The sequence below is a fragment of the Salvelinus sp. IW2-2015 genome, linkage group LG3 (genome assembly GCF_002910315.2).
Source record: "Salvelinus sp. IW2-2015 linkage group LG3, ASM291031v2, whole genome shotgun sequence".
NCBI lineage: Eukaryota > Metazoa > Chordata > Actinopteri > Salmoniformes > Salmonidae > Salvelinus > Salvelinus sp. IW2-2015.
In genome coordinates, this window is record NC_036840.1 from 13,046,293 (window position 1) to 13,063,613 (window position 17,321).

General features: G+C 41.0%; 2 protein-coding genes across 4 annotated transcripts in view; one reads left to right on the plus strand and one right to left on the minus strand.

The window, feature by feature from the left end:
- Positions 1-3,672: 3,672 nt before the first annotated feature.
- On the minus strand, positions 3,673-6,798 carry LOC111951114 (vesicle transport protein GOT1B). 2 transcript variants are annotated; one of them, XR_011474002.1, is made up of 6 exons: positions 6,641-6,798; positions 6,084-6,175; positions 5,555-5,733; positions 5,219-5,300; positions 4,653-4,717; positions 4,186-4,356 (listed from the first exon to the last, which is right to left on the minus strand). XR_011474002.1 is itself a non-coding variant. In XM_023969140.2 (5 exons), the coding sequence occupies exons 1-5, from the start codon at positions 6,663-6,665 to the stop codon at positions 4,318-4,320; spliced, it is 417 nt and encodes a 138-aa protein (XP_023824908.1). In that variant the 5' UTR covers positions 6,666-6,798; the 3' UTR covers positions 3,673-4,317. The 2 variants fall into 2 exon arrangements, 1 of the variants encoding a protein (XP_023824908.1); XM_023969140.2 differs by lacking the exon at positions 4,653-4,717 and having other exon boundaries at positions 3,673-4,356.
- A 277-nt stretch (positions 6,799-7,075) lies between these two features.
- LOC111951129 (ATP-dependent DNA helicase Q1) overlaps positions 7,076-17,321 on the plus strand; it is a 34,370-nt gene continuing 24,124 nt past the window's right edge. Inside the window, exons 1-3 of one of the 2 annotated variants that reach the window (XM_023969166.3) lie at positions 7,076-7,221; positions 9,373-9,438; positions 10,158-10,379. In XM_023969166.3, coding sequence (XP_023824934.1) covers positions 9,417-9,438; positions 10,158-10,379 — 244 coding nt within the window. In that variant the 5' untranslated portion in view covers positions 7,076-7,221; positions 9,373-9,416. The remainder of the gene's footprint in view (positions 7,222-9,372; positions 9,439-10,157; positions 10,380-17,321) is intronic. The other variant, XM_023969158.2, reaches the window with a different exon arrangement.

Below are 17,321 nucleotides of genomic sequence, written 5' to 3' on the forward strand. Positions count from 1 at the left end.
TACAGAGATGAGGTACTCATTCAAAAATAATGTACAAAATCTATTATTGCAAACAGAGTGAGTCCATGCAACTTAATATGTGACTTGTTAGGCACATTTTTACTCCTGAACTTAATTAGGCTTGCCATAACAAAGAGGTTGAATACTTATTGACTCAAGACATTTCAGCTTTTCTTTTTTAATTAATTTGTAAAAATGTCAAAAAATATACAGCACCAGTCAAAGTTTGGACACACCTACTCATTGAAGGGTTTTTCTATATTTTTACTATTTTCTACATTGTAGAATAATAGTGAAGACATCAAACCTATGAAATAACACATATGGAATCATGTAGTAACCAATAAAGTGTTAAACAAATAAACATATATTTGAGATTTGAGATTCTTTAAAGTAGCCACCCTTTGCCTTGATGACAGCTTTGCACACTCTTGGCATTCTCTCAACCAGCTTCATGAGGTAGTCACCTGGAATGCATTTCAATTAATGGGTGTGCCTTATTAAAAGATCATTTGTGGAATTTCTTTCCTTCTTAATGTGTTTGAGCCAATCAGTTGTGTTGTGACAAGGTAGGGGTGGTATAAAGAAGATAGCACTATTTGGGAAAAGACGAAGTCCATATTATGGCAAGCGCTATGATGAAACTGGCTGTCATGGGGACCGCCACAGTAAAGGAAGACCCAGAGTTACCTCTGCTGCAGAGGATAAGTTCATTAGAGTTAACTGCACCTCAGATTGCAACCCAAATAAATGATTCACGGAGTTCAAGTAACACATCTCAACATCAACTGTTCATGCCTTCATGGTCAAATTGCTGCAAAGAAACCACTACTAAAGGACACCAGTAAGAAGAAGAGACTTGCTTGGGCCAATGAACACGCACAATGGACATTAGACCGGTGGAAATCTGTCCTTTGGTCTGATGAGTCAAAATTTGAGATTTTTGGTTCCAACCGCCATGTCTTTGTGAGACGCAGAGTAGGTGAACCGATGATCTCCGTATGTGTGGTACCCACTGTGAAGCATGGAAGAGGAGGTATGGGAGTGCTTTGTTGGTTACACTGTCTGTGATTTATTTGGAATTGAAGCTACACTTAATCAGCATGGCTACTACAGCATTCTGAAGCTATATGCGATCCCATCTGGTTTGCGCTTAGTAGGACTATCATTTGTTTTTCAACAGGACAATGACCGAAAACACACCTCCAGGCTGTATAAGGGCTATTTGACCAAGAAGGAGAGTGATGGAGTGCTGCATTAGATGACCTGGCCCCCACAATAACCCAACCTCAACCCAAGTGAGATGGTTTGGGATGAGTTGGACTGCAGAGTGAAGGAAATGCAGCTAACAAGTGCTCAGCATATGTGGGAACTCCTTCAAAACGGTTGGAAAAGCATTCCTCATGAAGCTGGTTGAGAGAATGCCAAGAGTGTGCAAAGGGTGGCTAATTTGAAGAATCTCAAATATAAAATATTTTGATTTGTTTAACACTTTTTTGGTTACTACATGATTCCATATGTGTTATTTCATAGTTTTGATTTCTTCATTATTATTCTAGAATGTAGAATAGTAAAAATAAAGAAAAACCCTTGAATGAGTCGGTGTGTCCAAACTTTTGACTGGTACTGTAATTCCAATTTGACATGATTGGGTATTGTATGTAGTCCACTGACAAAAAAAATCTCTATTTAATAACTTTTAAATTCAGGCTGTAACACAACAACATTTGGAAAAAGTCAAGGGGTGTGACTATTTTCTAAAGGCACTGTATAAGGTAATATTTTATCAAAAGTAAAGAAAGAAGCCATTTAATGAAAAATGCTGAGACACTATCAGTATTCTTACTGTTGTAAAAAATGAAAGTAATTGCTTTGGAAATATTGATATGTTTACTTCTTGTGCAGTGAAGCGGTTCATGGATAGCTGCCTGGTCGTTTTTATGAATGAACAGCTGACAGTCTCCCAATGAATGTAGGAGTGTTTGATTGGGATAGACTCAGGGAAGCTGGAGGTGATGGGTTCCCTGGGATTCTCATTGACATTACCATCAATTATTATATCTAGCCTAATGCTGGTAAACAATCCACAACTAAAACTAAACAATTGGAGAGAAGTGGAGCAGTAGGCCTAGCATATGCCTACAGTGTAATGTGTATTGAGACAAAGAATACATTCTTCCAAAAGTTATTCATACATTAAAAATGAACAAAATGATAATAGGACCATCTGGACTTGTGATAGTTAAATAAAAGTTAAATCAAACAATACAAAGAAAAGCACTACAATCTTACAATTTATGTGGATAAATGTTGGGATAAAAAGGCCTGCCATTATAATGTGTTCCATTTTCATTTTTGGGGGTCCCAAGTGGCGCTCTGGTTCGAATCCACACACTCTTGTTCGAATCCAGGCCATGATTGGGAGTCCCATAGGGCGGCGCACAATTGGCCCAGCGTCGTCCAGGTTTGCCGGTGTAGGCCGCTATTGAAAAATAAGAATTTGCTCTTAACTGACTTGCCTAGTTAAGTAAAGGTTAAATAAAAAAGTCCATTCATGTGAGTAGTGATGTCATGTTTTTGACCCTGTGAGACTAGGTGAGACTACACTCACTGGGGAGCCAGCCCCAGCCAATCAGAATGAGTTTTGCCCCACAAAAGGGATTTATTAGAGACAGAAATACTCAGTTTTATCAGCTGTTCGGGTGGCTGGTCTCAGACGATCCCGCAGGTGAAGAAGCCGGACGGGGAGGTCCTAGGCTGGCGTGGTCTGAGTTAGGGTTAGGGTTGGTTTGCGGTTGTGAGGCCGGTTGGACGTACTGCCAAATTCATTAAAACGACATTGGAGGCGGCTTATGGTAGGGAAATTAACATTCAATTATCTGGCAACAGCTCTGGTGGACATTCCTGCAGTCAGCATACCAATTGCATACTCCCTCAAAACTTGAGACATCTGTGGCATTGTGTTGTGTGACAAAACTGCACATTTTAAAGTGGTCTTTTATTGTCCCCCGCACAAGGTGCACCTGTGTAATGATCATGCTGTTTAATTAGTTTGTTGATATGCCACATCTGTCAGGTGGATGGATTATCTTGGCAAATTAGAAATATTGACTAACAGGGATGTAAACAAATGTGTGCACATCATTTGAGAGAAATAAGATTTGTGCTCGTATGGAACATTTCTGGGATCTTTTATTTCAGCTCATGAAACATGGTACCAACACTTAAGATGTTGCATTTATGTTTTTGTTCAGTATATTTGCAATTTGTCACAATCAAAACACAATGAATGACAGACAACGGCACAACGCAAGTAAAAAAAAAAAAAGTGTAATTACAAAAGTGTCAGACAAAACATTGTCAAACCATTGTCATTTCACATGTAACCATTCAGTTCCCTCCATTCCTATAGTTTAGATTGATACAATTCCAACTCAAATGTTGCTTTAATTAAAAAAAAAAATAATCTACAGAAGTTCTCATCCAGTCATACACAGAAATTACAGAAATATAAGGGGAAAATATGCAACTGCCAGATCTGGTACTCATAACAGGCGTGAGAGAAAAGGAAAGTAAAGCTATTTTCTTCCACAGGACTCAAGTTTTAGTCCAGTGAGAGAAAGCACAGGCACCATAAGTAGGACCAGGAGCCTTTCCAATACCTGACCAGGAAACCACCTATAACTATGGCTTCGAGCTTTCCCTGGTCATATGGTCAGGAAACCCTAACATGGTCTAAGATCTGTTTGTGCCATCTTGCTAACTCCTAGTTCATTTTTGGCAAGACAGCACAGCACTAGGAAAACCCCCTGGCCCCATCTACAATGTAACAATGGGACCAGCTCTCCTACTCCACACCTCTTCTGAGGTTGTCCAGAGGCTATCTTCAGAGGCGATGACATGGTGAGTTTGTCTGCACATTCAATAGTAGAGTAAGAGAGACACAATGGTTCTCTTCAGTCCATTAGAGGGACTCTCCTCCTCGTGGGGAGTTCTCCAGTAGAGGAGAGCAGCATTCAACAACGACATGTAAAACATTCTGGGGTAGCCATCGTAACCAACTCCAGATTCATTAGTAACAGTTGCCCGTAGCAACCAGGACTGGTACGGACCTTAAAATTGCAGAATCAATATACAAAAAGCAGACCGTTTTCCCTTTAAAATGGGAAGAGGTCTTCATATACAAAGTCTCATGAAAATGACCTAGCTAACTGTTGGAAGTAAGCAATTGACCAATGGGGGTTAAGTGGCTTTATCAGAACTACTGTATCATAAATATAATAGAGATTTATTTTCTTCATAAACAAAAAGGCACTGTTATACCATGGTGTTGCTCTCTCCCACTTTGTCCACAAACTGAAAGAGAGAGAGAGAAAAAAGATATATAAGTCAACAGTCTACCGTCCCCTTTGCAAAGTAGAGCAAAATAGATGACATATACAAGCTTCACTAAAATGTTTAGTGCATAGTTGTACACGGGCAATGAGATGTTTGCTTGACGTGACTGAGTAGACTATACAAAACGGTGTGAAGGATAAATGCTGTTGCTGGTGTCCTAGTATAAATTATTTCCAATGGTTCCCTACTCTGGTCAGGCATAAGGCAACATTACAGTATAACATACATTATAAACAGATGTGAATCATGCTCACATGCAAGGGAAAATCTGCAGTGACTGACCAAGACTGCGGATTGTCCTCAGAGTTAACTACGAAGGCTTTAAAGAGACAGAGACACATTCTCCTCAAAACAAGTGACTCCACGAACATACACCTCAAAACACACACACACACACACACACACACAACACAACACACACCACACACACACACATACACACAACACACACACACACACACACACACACACACACACACACACACACACACACACACACACACACACACACACTTATATGATAGAAGATTGAGTGACACAGTATGAGACACTACAGCCTTCCAGAACCAATGTCAGAGACCAATTGGACCCTGTGTTGTCTTTAGTGTAACCACCTCAGCCCACACAGCACCCACTGCATTGCAGCTCCTGTTCCCATACCCTTACTCACCCAGTGGTGTAGTGGAGGGTAAACGCAAGTAAACCCAGTTTACCCACCGGGAAAAATACATTGAAACTATAGGAGCGTTACTCTTTCGCCACGACCGGCGATCAGAATTTACCCAACAATTTTCTTTTACCACTACATCACTGTACTCACCCCACTGATGAATGGGAGGTTTAGCAGGGAGCCCAGGATGGGTATCCTTCTGATGAAGCCTACTGCCACTGGGAAGAAACCCCTGGAGAAGATAAAGAGAGAGAGAGAGGGGGCAGAGAAAGAGAGAGTTAGTTGACAACAGCAAGCACATGATGACGGACTACGGCTCTTTACACGCAGTAAGCCCTTGCATTAAATGGGGGCTGCACTCAACAAGGTGTGGGGGCGAGACACAGTTGAGAGGAAAAAACAAAGTTTGGCTTGATTCCCTCCAGACTAGATCTTATTCTAAAGATAAGCTTAGCGAACTGAGCCTGGTGCCTGTACTGTACCCACCTGAATAAAAGGAAAAAGCCATAGACCTCCAGGACCACTCCCACAATGGGCCAGCCTATAAGAACAATCAACACTCCTCCCAGGAAGAAGCTGGTGGCCTTCATCTTGTGTTTCTGGAAGAAGAAGCGGAACGTCCTCTCCAGACCGATCACAAACGACAGGCCAGCCACAAACAAGATCTATAGAGAGAGATAGAAGGGACAGGCAACGGACAATGTCAATGTTTATTGACAATGACAGAGTACTTCACTACTCTATAAGGTGGTGATTGTTCTCAGTTGAGAGAGAGAGAGAGAGAGAGAGAGACAGAAAGGCACACACTGATAGAGGGTGAACAACCAATCACCCTCAAGCAAGAAGCTCTGACTCTGCAGCTGTGTGTTTCTCAGTGTCACTCAGAGATAATGGAACTGCAGATCACACCAACATCCAATAAATATAGCATAACGTAAGCCTCATGTATGTAGCTGCAGAAGGTAGGCAAACATTCTGAATATGAACTGTGGATGGTGATGATGAAATCACTCACATTTCCTATTGCAAGGAGGGCTTTGTCAAAAAACAGGATCATTCCAAAAAAGAGGAAAAACACGCCGAAGCCTGTAAGTCCCATTCCGATCTCTGCAAGAAAGAGGAATCACATTATTTCAAGTATCCAAGCACACTTACGTTAATACGTTTCAATCACTGGAGGCTGCTGAGGGGAGGACGGCTCATAATAATGGCCGGAACGGAGCGAATGGATGGCATCCAACATACCATTCCACAAGCCTGTCCTCCCCAATTAGGTTCCACCAACCTCCTGTGGTTCCATTGACGTCCTCGCTCCCTAGCCAGCCATCTGGCTCAGAATGAATGTCATTAATTAGCTAGCTAACGTTAGCTGTCAATGGTCACTATCTAGCAAAACATACTATTTAGCTAACTAGCTAGCTATTTCTAGTTGGTTTCCTCACATAAAAGAATAGCCTAGCTTAATTTAGCTAGTAATGTAGCTGAGAGAGGCTAGCTTGCTAACGTTAGCTAGAGAGCTGGAACAAGTTGGCCAGCAGCAACAACCGTTAGATAAAATAGAAATCGCCTTACTCTGTGAGTCCGTTAGAGAGATCATTTTGGCAATGAATCAACAACTTGTAAAATTTACAAGTTGACACTGTTAATTAATTGTATTGTACTAAAATCCAAGTACTATTACAACAGCTGCCACTGTAGCACTAGCCACGTCTTCCGGAAACACGCCTTCTTGGTTACGTTAGAAATATTATTCTTCCGGACAAAACCAGGGGTGCATTCAACATTCTAAAGGGTTGTATCAAAACGTTGGTGAAAAGGTTAAGGAGAGCACTTCTCTGCTGAATATAACTAGGTAGTTGTTGGAAAATGTCTGCCCTGCCTACATACACTTGTCCATTTTCTGGATGGAAAATGTTTTCTAGGTTGTATTGTAAAATAAAGGTTAAATAAAATAAAACATTGATTCAGCATTGATTGCAGTTTGTTTGTTGAATGTACCCCATACCGTGGAGAAAGTGAAAGCAACCGCAATTTGATTGGTCTCCACAACATTATTTTTTTCACTGGCGGGAGCTGTCTAGCAACCATCAAGAAAAAAGGGACTGCAAATAAACAGTGCAAACTCAAGAAGTGGGGCGAGTGAATGGTCAACGGTGAGTGTTGCTTTGCTTTGTTCTTTCAATTTCTCTTTCCTTCCTTTTCCATAATTTCGTTACACACGTTAGTATCATTAATGGCTAGCCAAATATGTAGCTGTCAAAAAGTTGAAGTATAATTTGCTAGCTGGTCAGCTAGGTTGGCTAACATTAACGTTAGTTGTTTGGAGCAGGTGGCTGATTCCCGATGGAGGCTTGTTAACGTACTGCTAGGGTGGTTGATTATTGGTAATCTATTAACTATCTAACTATCATTGGCTAGCTATCTAATGTGATGAAGAAAATTATAAGACAAAGAGTAAAGCCACATGGAGGAAGATGACGGGTGGGGGCTTTCCCGGTTCACACAAATGTTGGTTTACTTTACACAATAAATGTTTACATTCCGGCCTGCTTGTCAAAGCTCAAGGAAACAGCTTGTCCATGTATGGATAGATTCCAAGTGTATTTTATGCATGGTATATGGTATATCAGACCATATACCACGGGTATGACAACCCATTTAGTTTTTCTACTCTAATTACATTGGTAACTAACTAACTAGTTTATAATAGCAATAAGGCTCCTCGGGGGTTTGTGATATATGGCCAATATACCAAGGCTACTCCGCGTTGCGTCGTGCTGTGGTAAAAACATACCTTAGTCATGCTTAAGAACAGCCTTTAGCCGTGGTATATTGGCCATATACTACACCTTTTCGGGCCTTATTGCTTAAATAATGCACAGTATATTTACACGCTAGAATTCAATGGCAATAGTTCATTATTACATGTTCTATGTTTGAGCTGCTTTTGAAACCAATAGTCGAATTGAAAACATTATTGGCATTGTTGAATTCCATTTTCTTAATGGAAAGCTAGGACTGATGGGTTGGTTAGCTAAACTAGCAGGTCTGTTTGTTTGGTAACCATAGCAGCTACTGTAGCTATCTAGTAAGCTTGCTAGCTACTTCAGTGAATGTTGAACACATTTCTAGCGGAAAATGTGTTAAATTATAGCCATTGTATAAAAGGGATATTCAACCCGGGACTCGTTATACTTTCTGAAGGCACTGTAAATAACATGTAAATAACATTGCATACGTAAGGGATAATCAACGAGGGGCTATGCGTTCTCTGTGCCTTCAGAAACTATTAACACCCCTTGACCTTTTCCACATTTTGTTGTGTTACAAGGTGAGATTAAAATTGATTTTAATTGTCATTTTTTGTCAAATGTCTACACAAAATACTGTAATATCTACTATAGGGTTAAAATAGATTTTGGGGGTCTTCTAAAGATGTCTCAATGTGTTTGTGTCCATATGTCTTATTCTGCTGGACCAAACCTCAAATACAAATAGTGAGTTGAAACCGCTTGTCAGAGAGGAAGATGTGATCTCTCAACTTTGTTGGCGTGAGAGGCAGGGCAGTAAACCATAGAGGAAGAGATGAAGCGAGATGTTTGACTTTCGCTAAAATCTGTCAAAAAATAAGGCCAATGTGTTTCTATGGGCTTATTTTGGACCTAATCTTGTGTACTGCCTTCCCGCTTTTGGAACAATGACTCCCATTGTTAGGGCGAAGATGTGCATCTCATCATTATATACAGATCTGTGGTGTAAATGGGAAGGTGCACAGAGGAACGAAGCAGATGAGACCATCTACTGATAGGTGCCCTTCTTTGAGAGGCATTGGAAAACCTCCCTGGTCTTTGGGGTTGAATCTGTTTTTGAAATTCACTCCTCGACTGCAGGGACCTTACAGATAATTGTTTGTGTGGGGTACAGAGATGAGGTAGTCATTCAAAAGATCATGTTAAACACTATAATTGCACACAGTGAGTCCATGCAACTTATTATGTGACTTGATAAACACATTTTTACTTCTGAACTTATTTAGGCTTTCCATTGCAAAGGGTTTGAATAATTATTGACAAGACATTTCAGCTTTTAATTTGTAAACATTTCTAAAAACATAATTCCACTTTGACATTCTAGGGTATTGTGTGTAGGACAGTGACACCCAATCTCATTTTAATCCATTTTAAATTCAGGCTGCCTGTAACACAACAAAATCAGGAAAAATTAAGGGGTGGGAATTCTTTCTGAAGGCACTATCTTGCTAGCTACATTGCATAACACTGACATTTTTCCCTCTTATTCAACAGAGTGATAAGTCTGCAAGGTGGTTGATTGCAGATTTGCCTTGGAAATGGACAGTGACAGTGCCAATGGTAAGTGACTGTGATCTCACATTTCTATCCCCCTTTCTCAAAAGTATGGTACAAACCCCACAGAGAAACAGACAGAGCTGAGCTTGGATCTCATCATCCAAGGTATTGGATATGTTATTGTTTTTGAGAACTGAGCTGAGCAGCTGAGTCCACAGGGACAAGTGCTACTCTATCCTCCCCCAGGGGGTGTAGTGGTGACTGTGAGAGACTGATGTGTCTGACATCATTAGCGCCCTACCTGTGAAACATAGGTCGTGACTTGGAGGTGTCAGACTTGATAGTCTCCTTGTGTAGGATCACATGACATTGGTCCCAGAGGAAGGCTAACCAGGGCAGATTGTGCCAAACTTTGAAATGGATTGATTTTAGGCCCTGGCAAACATATATTTACGGTGTTTATCTACAAGGATTTAGCACAGCATTTAAAAGAGAGGTGCGCTTGCTGTTTTCCGTTTCTGATTCATGGTACCACTCTTGTCTTTGCGCATGTGTGTTCAATGCATATTCTATATTATTTATATGTAGGGCCTAGATACCGTAGAGAACTTTGACTGCAGTTGATGGAAAAAGTTATTAAAAGATAAAATGATGATTAGCGTGTTGTTCTCCTCCCTACCAGAGGGGCATGTGTGTTACATTATTGCTCCGTCGTAAGCATATAAAAAAATCTTTGTTAAATAATTATGGTTTTATTTTTTTGTTAATATTCTCCTCCCCAGATGTGCAGGCAGAGCTGGACTCTGTGGAGGCAGAGCTGGAGGTGGTAGAGCTGCAGATAGCTGAGCTGCTGGAGAAGCAGGCTAGCCTGACCTCCAGGAGGAAACGGCTGCTCCGCAAGCTGGAGGAGGCATGTGACTCCGCCCAGCCCTCTGGATCCTCCTCAGGCTCTGGATCTGGACCTGCAATGACCAAGCAGGAGCTGCTGCGCTATGAGAATGATGGTATAGTAGAGGCTATAATGTATAGGATGTGGCACATGCGTATAATATACACTGAGTGTAGAAAACATTAAGAACACCTTCCTAATATTGAGTTGCACTTTTGCCCTCAGAACAGCCTCAAATTGTCAGGGCATGGACTCTGTAAGGTGTCTAAAGCATTCAACAGGGATGCTGGCGAATGTTGTCAAGTTTTCTGAATGTCCTTTGGTTGGTGGACCAATCTTGATACACACGGGAAACTTGAGTGTGAAAAACCCAGCAGCGTTGCATTTCTTGACACACTCAAACCGGTGTGCCTGGCATCTACTAACATTCACCCTCTGAATGGCACACATACACTATCCATGCCTCAATTGTCTCAAGGTTTAAAAATCCTTCTTTAACCTGTCTACTCCCCTTCATCTACAATGTTTGAAGTGGATTTAACAAGTGACATCAATAAGAGATGATAGCGTTTACCTGGATTCACCTGGTCAGTCTATGTTAGGGATGCAAATTTTGGTCAATTTTGCTGCCGGCTAACTGACCCTCATTAACCGGTTGACAAACTAATAAAAAATCCAAACAGTAAAATAACGTGACCAACAGAAAATACAATCAGAGATCTGTATATAATGATGAGATACTTGTGTTTCCGCCCTAACAATGGGAGTCGTCCCAAGGCGGGGAGGCAGGCGACAAGTTTAGGCCCAAAATAACCCCATATCAATTTTGGACAGATTTTGGCGAGAGTGAAACCTCTTGCTTCGTCGGCTCTTCCTATCTGATACTATGCATGCATACAAGGACTGGACACTTTTCATTAAGAGCTAAATGGAAACATGCAACAATAACCAGTCTATTGTTTTACAGTCAAAAGGCGATTTAACATGCAACTCCTGTAATGAAGCAGCTAATAAAACCACATTTTCAAACATTTGCCCAAATGCAATTAGCGGAAAACACTGTTCTAAAGTACGCAACTAATGCGAAGAAAAGTAAAACGTTCAGGTTTCAAACAATTATCTGCCTCAAGCTCACATTGCAAAGTGGTGGGTGACGCGCTGATAGTCAATGGTTGGCATGCTATAGCCTAAAGTATGCATCCGAATGGGAGGCATGCTTTATGAGTTGATTGAGAAATAAAAATAGCTCCTTTTTTAATCGTGGCCACCAATGATTGCATTTAGAATTATTTGTTGCGCAATGACTGGGTTTACAAAAGCAGGTTTCACTCCAGTAGCCTACATGCATTTTGAGGTGCAACTCTTTCTGACAGGTGGTAGGCTATTCTGCTCCTCAAACTAGGCTCTGTATACTGTGCACGTGTGATAAATAAAATGTATGACGACTAACGAAAATATACATGTGCCAATTTAATTCCACCAAATTATGCTAATTAACCTATAGACTGAGAAGCATTGGCTAACTGAGTAACCTTAACATCCCTAGTGTATGTCATGGAAAGAGCAGGTGTTCCTAATGTTTTGTACAGTGTGTGTGTGTGTACACAACCATTCAAAAGTTTAGGGTCACTTAGAAATGTCCTTGTTTTTGAAAGAATAGCTATTTTTTTGGTCCATTTAAAATAACATCAAATTGATCAGAAATACAGTGTAGACATTGTTGATGTTGTAAATTACTATTGTAGCTGGAAACGGCAGATTTTTTCAAATGGAATATCTACATAGGCGTACAGAGGCCCATTATCATCAACCATCACTCCTGTGTTCAAAGAGTTGCAAAGAAAAAGCCATATCTCAGACTGGCCAATAAAAAGAAAAGCTTAAGATGGGCAAAAGATCACAGACACTGGACAGGGGAACTCTGCCTAGAAAGCCAGCATCCCATAGTCGCCTCTTCACTGTTGACGTTGAGACTGGTGTTTTGCGGGTACTATTTAATGAAGCTGTCAGTTGAGGACTTGTGAGGTGTCAGTTTCTCAAACTAGACACTCTGATGTACTTGTCCTCTTGCTCAGTTGTGCATCGGGGCCTCCCACTCCTCTTTCTAATTCTGGTTAGAGCCAGTTTGCACTGTTCTGTGAAGGGAATAGTACACAGCGTTGTACGTGATCTTCAGTTTCTTGGCAATTTCTCGCATGGAATAGCCTTCATTTCTCAGAACAAGAATAGACTGACGAGTTTCAGAAGAAAGGTCTTTGTTTCTGGCCATTTTGAGCCTGTAATCGAACCCACAAATGTTGATGCTCCAGATACTCAACTAGTCTAAAGAAGGCCAGGTTTATTGCTTCTTTAATCAGAACAACAGTTTTCAGCTGTGCTAACATAATTGCAAAAGGGTTTTCTACTGATCAATTAGCCTTTTAAAATGATAAACTTGGATTAGCTAACACAACGTGCCATTGGAACACAGGAGTGATGGTTGCTGATAATGGTCCTCAGTACACCTATGTAGATATTCCATTAATAATCAGCTGTTTCCAGCCACAATAGTAATTTACAACATTAACAATGTCTACACTGTATTTCTGATCAATTTGATGTTATTTTAATGGACCAAAAATGTGCTTTTCTTTTAAAAACAAGGACATTCTAAGTGACCCCAAACTTTTGAACGTGTGTGTGTGTGTGTGATATCTCTCACACACACACATTACATTTGTGTATTTATTAAGGATCCCCCATTCGCTCCTGCCAAGGCACCAGCTACTCTTTCTGGGGTCCAGCAACATTAAGGCAGTTATATACAATTTAAAATATTACATTACATTTCATAACACTTTACCCAATACATTTAGTTTGTTCCCTCAGGCCACTACTCCACTCTCACATATTTACAATACAACATCCATGTGTCTCTTTACAGTCCCTGCTCTTCCATAAGGTGTATTTTATCTGTCTTTTAAATCTGATTCTACTACTTGCATCAGTTGCCATGGCTCTATTTAGTACTGTGCGCATGACCAAAAGTATGTGCATACCTGCTCGTCGAACATCTCATTCCAAAATCATGGGCATTTATATGGAGTTGGTTCCCCTTTTGCTGACATATCAGCCTCCTCTTCTGGGAAGGCTTTCCACTAGATGTTGGAACATTGCTGTGGGGACTTGCTTCCATTCAGCCACAAGAGTATTAATGAGGGGGGTCCCATTCTGTGAGCTTGTGTGGCCTACAACTACGTGGCTGAGCCGTTGTTGCTCCTAGATGTTTCCACTTCACAATAACAGCACTTACAGTTGACCGGGGCACCACTAAGCAGGGCAGAAATTTGATGAACTGACTTGTTAGAAAAGTGGCATCCTATGATGGTGCCACATTGAAAGTCACTGAGAGGAATGTATATGGTGGATGCAATTATTAAGCTTAGAATGTACTGAGTGCAGGGAAGACGATCACATGTTGGCAGGCACTGATAAGGGTGGAGAGCTGTGGATTAGTGAGGAAGGGTGTCGAGGTCAGATCAGGCCACATTAGGGGAGAAGAAACAGTTTATTGCCCGTATCACTTAACGCCTAGCAATAAAGAAGATGTAATGTTTAGAGAGGAGACTTCACCTTAATTGGGGTATATATTATCACTGGGGGAAATATGTTTTTGTCTTATGTACAGTTGAAGTCAGAAGTTTACATACACTTAGGTTGGAGTCGTTAACTCATTTTCAACCACTCCACAAATTTCTTGTTAACAAACTATAGTGTTGGCAAGTTGGTTAGGACATCTACTTTGTGCATGACACAAGTAATTTTTCCAACAATTGTTTACAGACAGATTATTTCACTTATAATTCACTGTATCACAATTCCAGTGGGTCAGAAGTTTACATACACAAAGTTACTGTGCCTTTAAACAGCTTGGAAAATTCCAGAAAATGTCATGGCTTTAGAAGCATCTGATAGGCTAATTGACATCATTTGAGTCAATTGGAGGTGTACCTGTGGATGTATTTCAAGGACTACCTTCAAACTCAGTGCCTCTTTGCTTGACGACATGGGAAAATCAGAAGAAATCAGCCAAGACCTCAGGAAAAAAAATTGTAGACCTCCACAAGTCTGGTTCGTCCTTGGGAGCAATTTCCAAACACCTGAAGGTCCCACGTTAATCTTTACAAACAATAGTACGCAAGTATAAATGGGACCACGCGGCCGTCATACCGCTCAGGAAGGAGACGTGTTCTGTCTCCTAGAGATAAACGTACTTTGGTGCGAAAAGTGCAAATCAATCCCAGAACAACAGCAAAGGACCTTGTGAAGATGCTGGAGGAAACGGGTACAAAGTATCTATATCCACAGTAAAATGAGTCCTATATCGACATAACCTGAAAGGCCGCTCAGCAAAGAAGAAGCCACTGCTCCAAAACCGCCATAAAAAACCCAGACTACGGTTTGCAACTGCAAATGGGGACAAAGATCGTACTTTTTGGAGAAATGTCCTCTGGTCTGATGAAACAAAAATTGGAACTGTTTGACCATAATGACCATCGTTATGTTTGGAGGAAAAAGGGGGAGGCTTGCAAGCCAAAGAACACCATCCAAACCGTGAAGCACGGGGATGGCAGCATTGTTGTGGGGGGGCTTTGCTGCAGGAGGGACTGGTGGACTTCACAAAATAGATGGCATCATGAGGATGGAAAATGATGTGGATATATTGAAGCAACATCTCAAGACATCAGTCAGGAAGTTAAAGCTTTGTCACAAATGGGTCTTCCAAATGGACAATGACCCCAAACATACTTCCAAAGTTGTGGCAAAATGGCTTAAGGACAACAAAGTCAAGGTATTGGAGTGGCCATCACAAAGCCCTGACCTCAATCCTATAGAACATTTGTGGGCAGAACTGAAAAAGCGTGTGCGAGCAAGGAGGCTTAGTTACACCAGCTCTGTCAGGAGGATTGGGACAAAATTCACCCAACTTATTGTGGGAAGCTTGTGGAAGGCTACCCAAAACGTTTGACCCAAGTTAAACAATTTAAAGGCAATGCTACCAAATACTAATTGAGTGTATGTAAACTTCTGACCCACTGGGAATGTGATGAAAGAAATAAAAGCTGAAATAAATCATTCTCTCTACTATTATTCTGACATTTCACATTCTTAAAATAAAGTGGTGATCCTAACTGACCTAAGAAAGGGAATTTTTACTAGGATTAAATGTCAGGAATTGTCAAACTGAGTATAAATGTATTTGGCTAATATATATGTACAGTCGTGGCCGAAAGTTTTGACAATGACACACATATTCATTTTCACAAAGTCTGCTGCCTCAGTTTTTATTTTGGCAATTTGCATATACTCCAGAATGTTATGAAGAGTGATCAGATGAATTGCAATTAATTGCAAAGTCCCTCTTTGCCATGCAAATTAACTGAATCCCCCAAAAACATTTCCACTGGATTTCAGCCCTGCCCCAAAAGGACCAGCTGACATCATGTCAGTGATTCTTTCGTTAACACAGGTGTGAGTATTGACGAGAACAATGCTGGAGATCACTTTGTCATGCTGATTGAGTTTGAATAACAGACTGGAAGCTTCAAAAGGAGGGTGGTGCTTGGAATCATTGTTCTTCCTCTGTTAACCATGGTTACCTGCAAGGAAACACATGCCGTCATCATTGCTTTGCACAACAAAGGCTTCACAGGCAAGGATATTTCTGCTAGTAAGATTGCACCTAAATCAACCATTTATCGGATCGTCAAGAACTTCAAGGAGAGCAGTTCAATTGTTGTGACGAAGGCTTCAGGGCGCCCAAGAAAGTCTAGCAAGCGCCAGGACTGTCCCCTAAAGTTGATTAAGCTGCGGGATCGGGGCACCACCAATACAGAGCTTGCTCAGGAATGGCAGCAGGCAGGTGTGAGTGCATCTGCACRCACAGTGAGGCGAAGACTTTTGGAGGATGGCCTGGTGTCAAGAAGGGCAGCAAAGAAGCCACAGCAAAGGACAGACTGATATTCTGCAAAAGGTACAGGGATTGGACTGGGGTGAAGTCATTTTCTCTGATGAATCCCTTTTCCGATTGTTTGGGGCATCCGGAAAAAAACTTGTCCGGAGAAGACAAGGTGAGCACTAACATCAGTCCTGTGTCATGCCAGCAGTAAAGTATCCTGAGACCATTCATGTGTGGGGTTGCTTCTCAGCCAAGGGAGTGGGCTCACTCACAATTTTGCCTAAGAACACAGCCATGAATAAAGAATGGTACCAACACATCCTCCGAGAGCAACTTCTCCCAACCATCCAGGAACAGTTTAGTGATGAACAATGCCTTTTCTAGCATGATGGAGCACCTTGCCATAAGGCAAAAGTGTTAACTAAGTGGCTCGGGGAACGAAACACTAATATTTTGGGTCCATGGCCAGGAAACTCCCCAGATCTTAATCCCATTGAGAACTTGTGGTCAATCCTCAAGAGGCGGGTGGACAAACAAAAACCCACAAATTCTGACAAACTCYAAGCATTGATTATGCAAGAATGGGCTGCCATCAGTCAGGATGTGGCCCAGAAGTTAATTGACAGCATGCCAGTGCGGATTGCGGAGGTCTTGAAAAAGAACGGTCAACACGGCAAATATTGACTCTTTGCATCAACTTCATGTAATTGTCAATAAAAGCCTTTGACACTTATGAAATGCTTGTAATTATACTTCAGTATTCCATAGTAACATCTGACAAAAATATCTAAAGACACTGAAGCAGCAATCTTTGTGGAAATTAATATTTGTGTCATAATCAAAACTTTTGGCCGACTGTGTGTGTGTATATATATATATACAGTGGGGAGAACAAGTATTTGATACAGTGCCGATTTTCTACTTACAAAGCATGTAGAGGTCTGTAATTTTTTTATCATAGGTACACTTCAACTGTGAGAGACTGAATCTAAAACAAAAATCCAGAAAATCACATTGTATGATTTGTAAGTAATTAATTAGCATTTTATTGCATGACATAAGTATTTGATCACCTACCAACCAGTAAGAATTCCGGCTCTCACAGACCTGTTAGTTTTT

What these genes read in the sequence shown, in the direction of transcription:
- LOC111951114 (XM_023969140.2), bottom strand. Translation starts at nt 6,665, where the DNA reads ATGATCTCTCTAACGGACTCACAGA. An exon ending in CTCTCTAACGGACTCACAGA is followed by an intron (nt 6,176 to 6,640) that starts GTAAGGCGATTT and finishes TCTTTCTTGCAG; the next exon opens with AGATCGGAATGGGACTTACA. An exon ending in ACCTCCCATTCATCAGTGGG is followed by an intron (nt 4,357 to 5,218) that starts GTGAGTACAGTG and finishes TCTCTCTTTCAG; the next exon opens with TTTGTGGACAAAGTGGGAGA.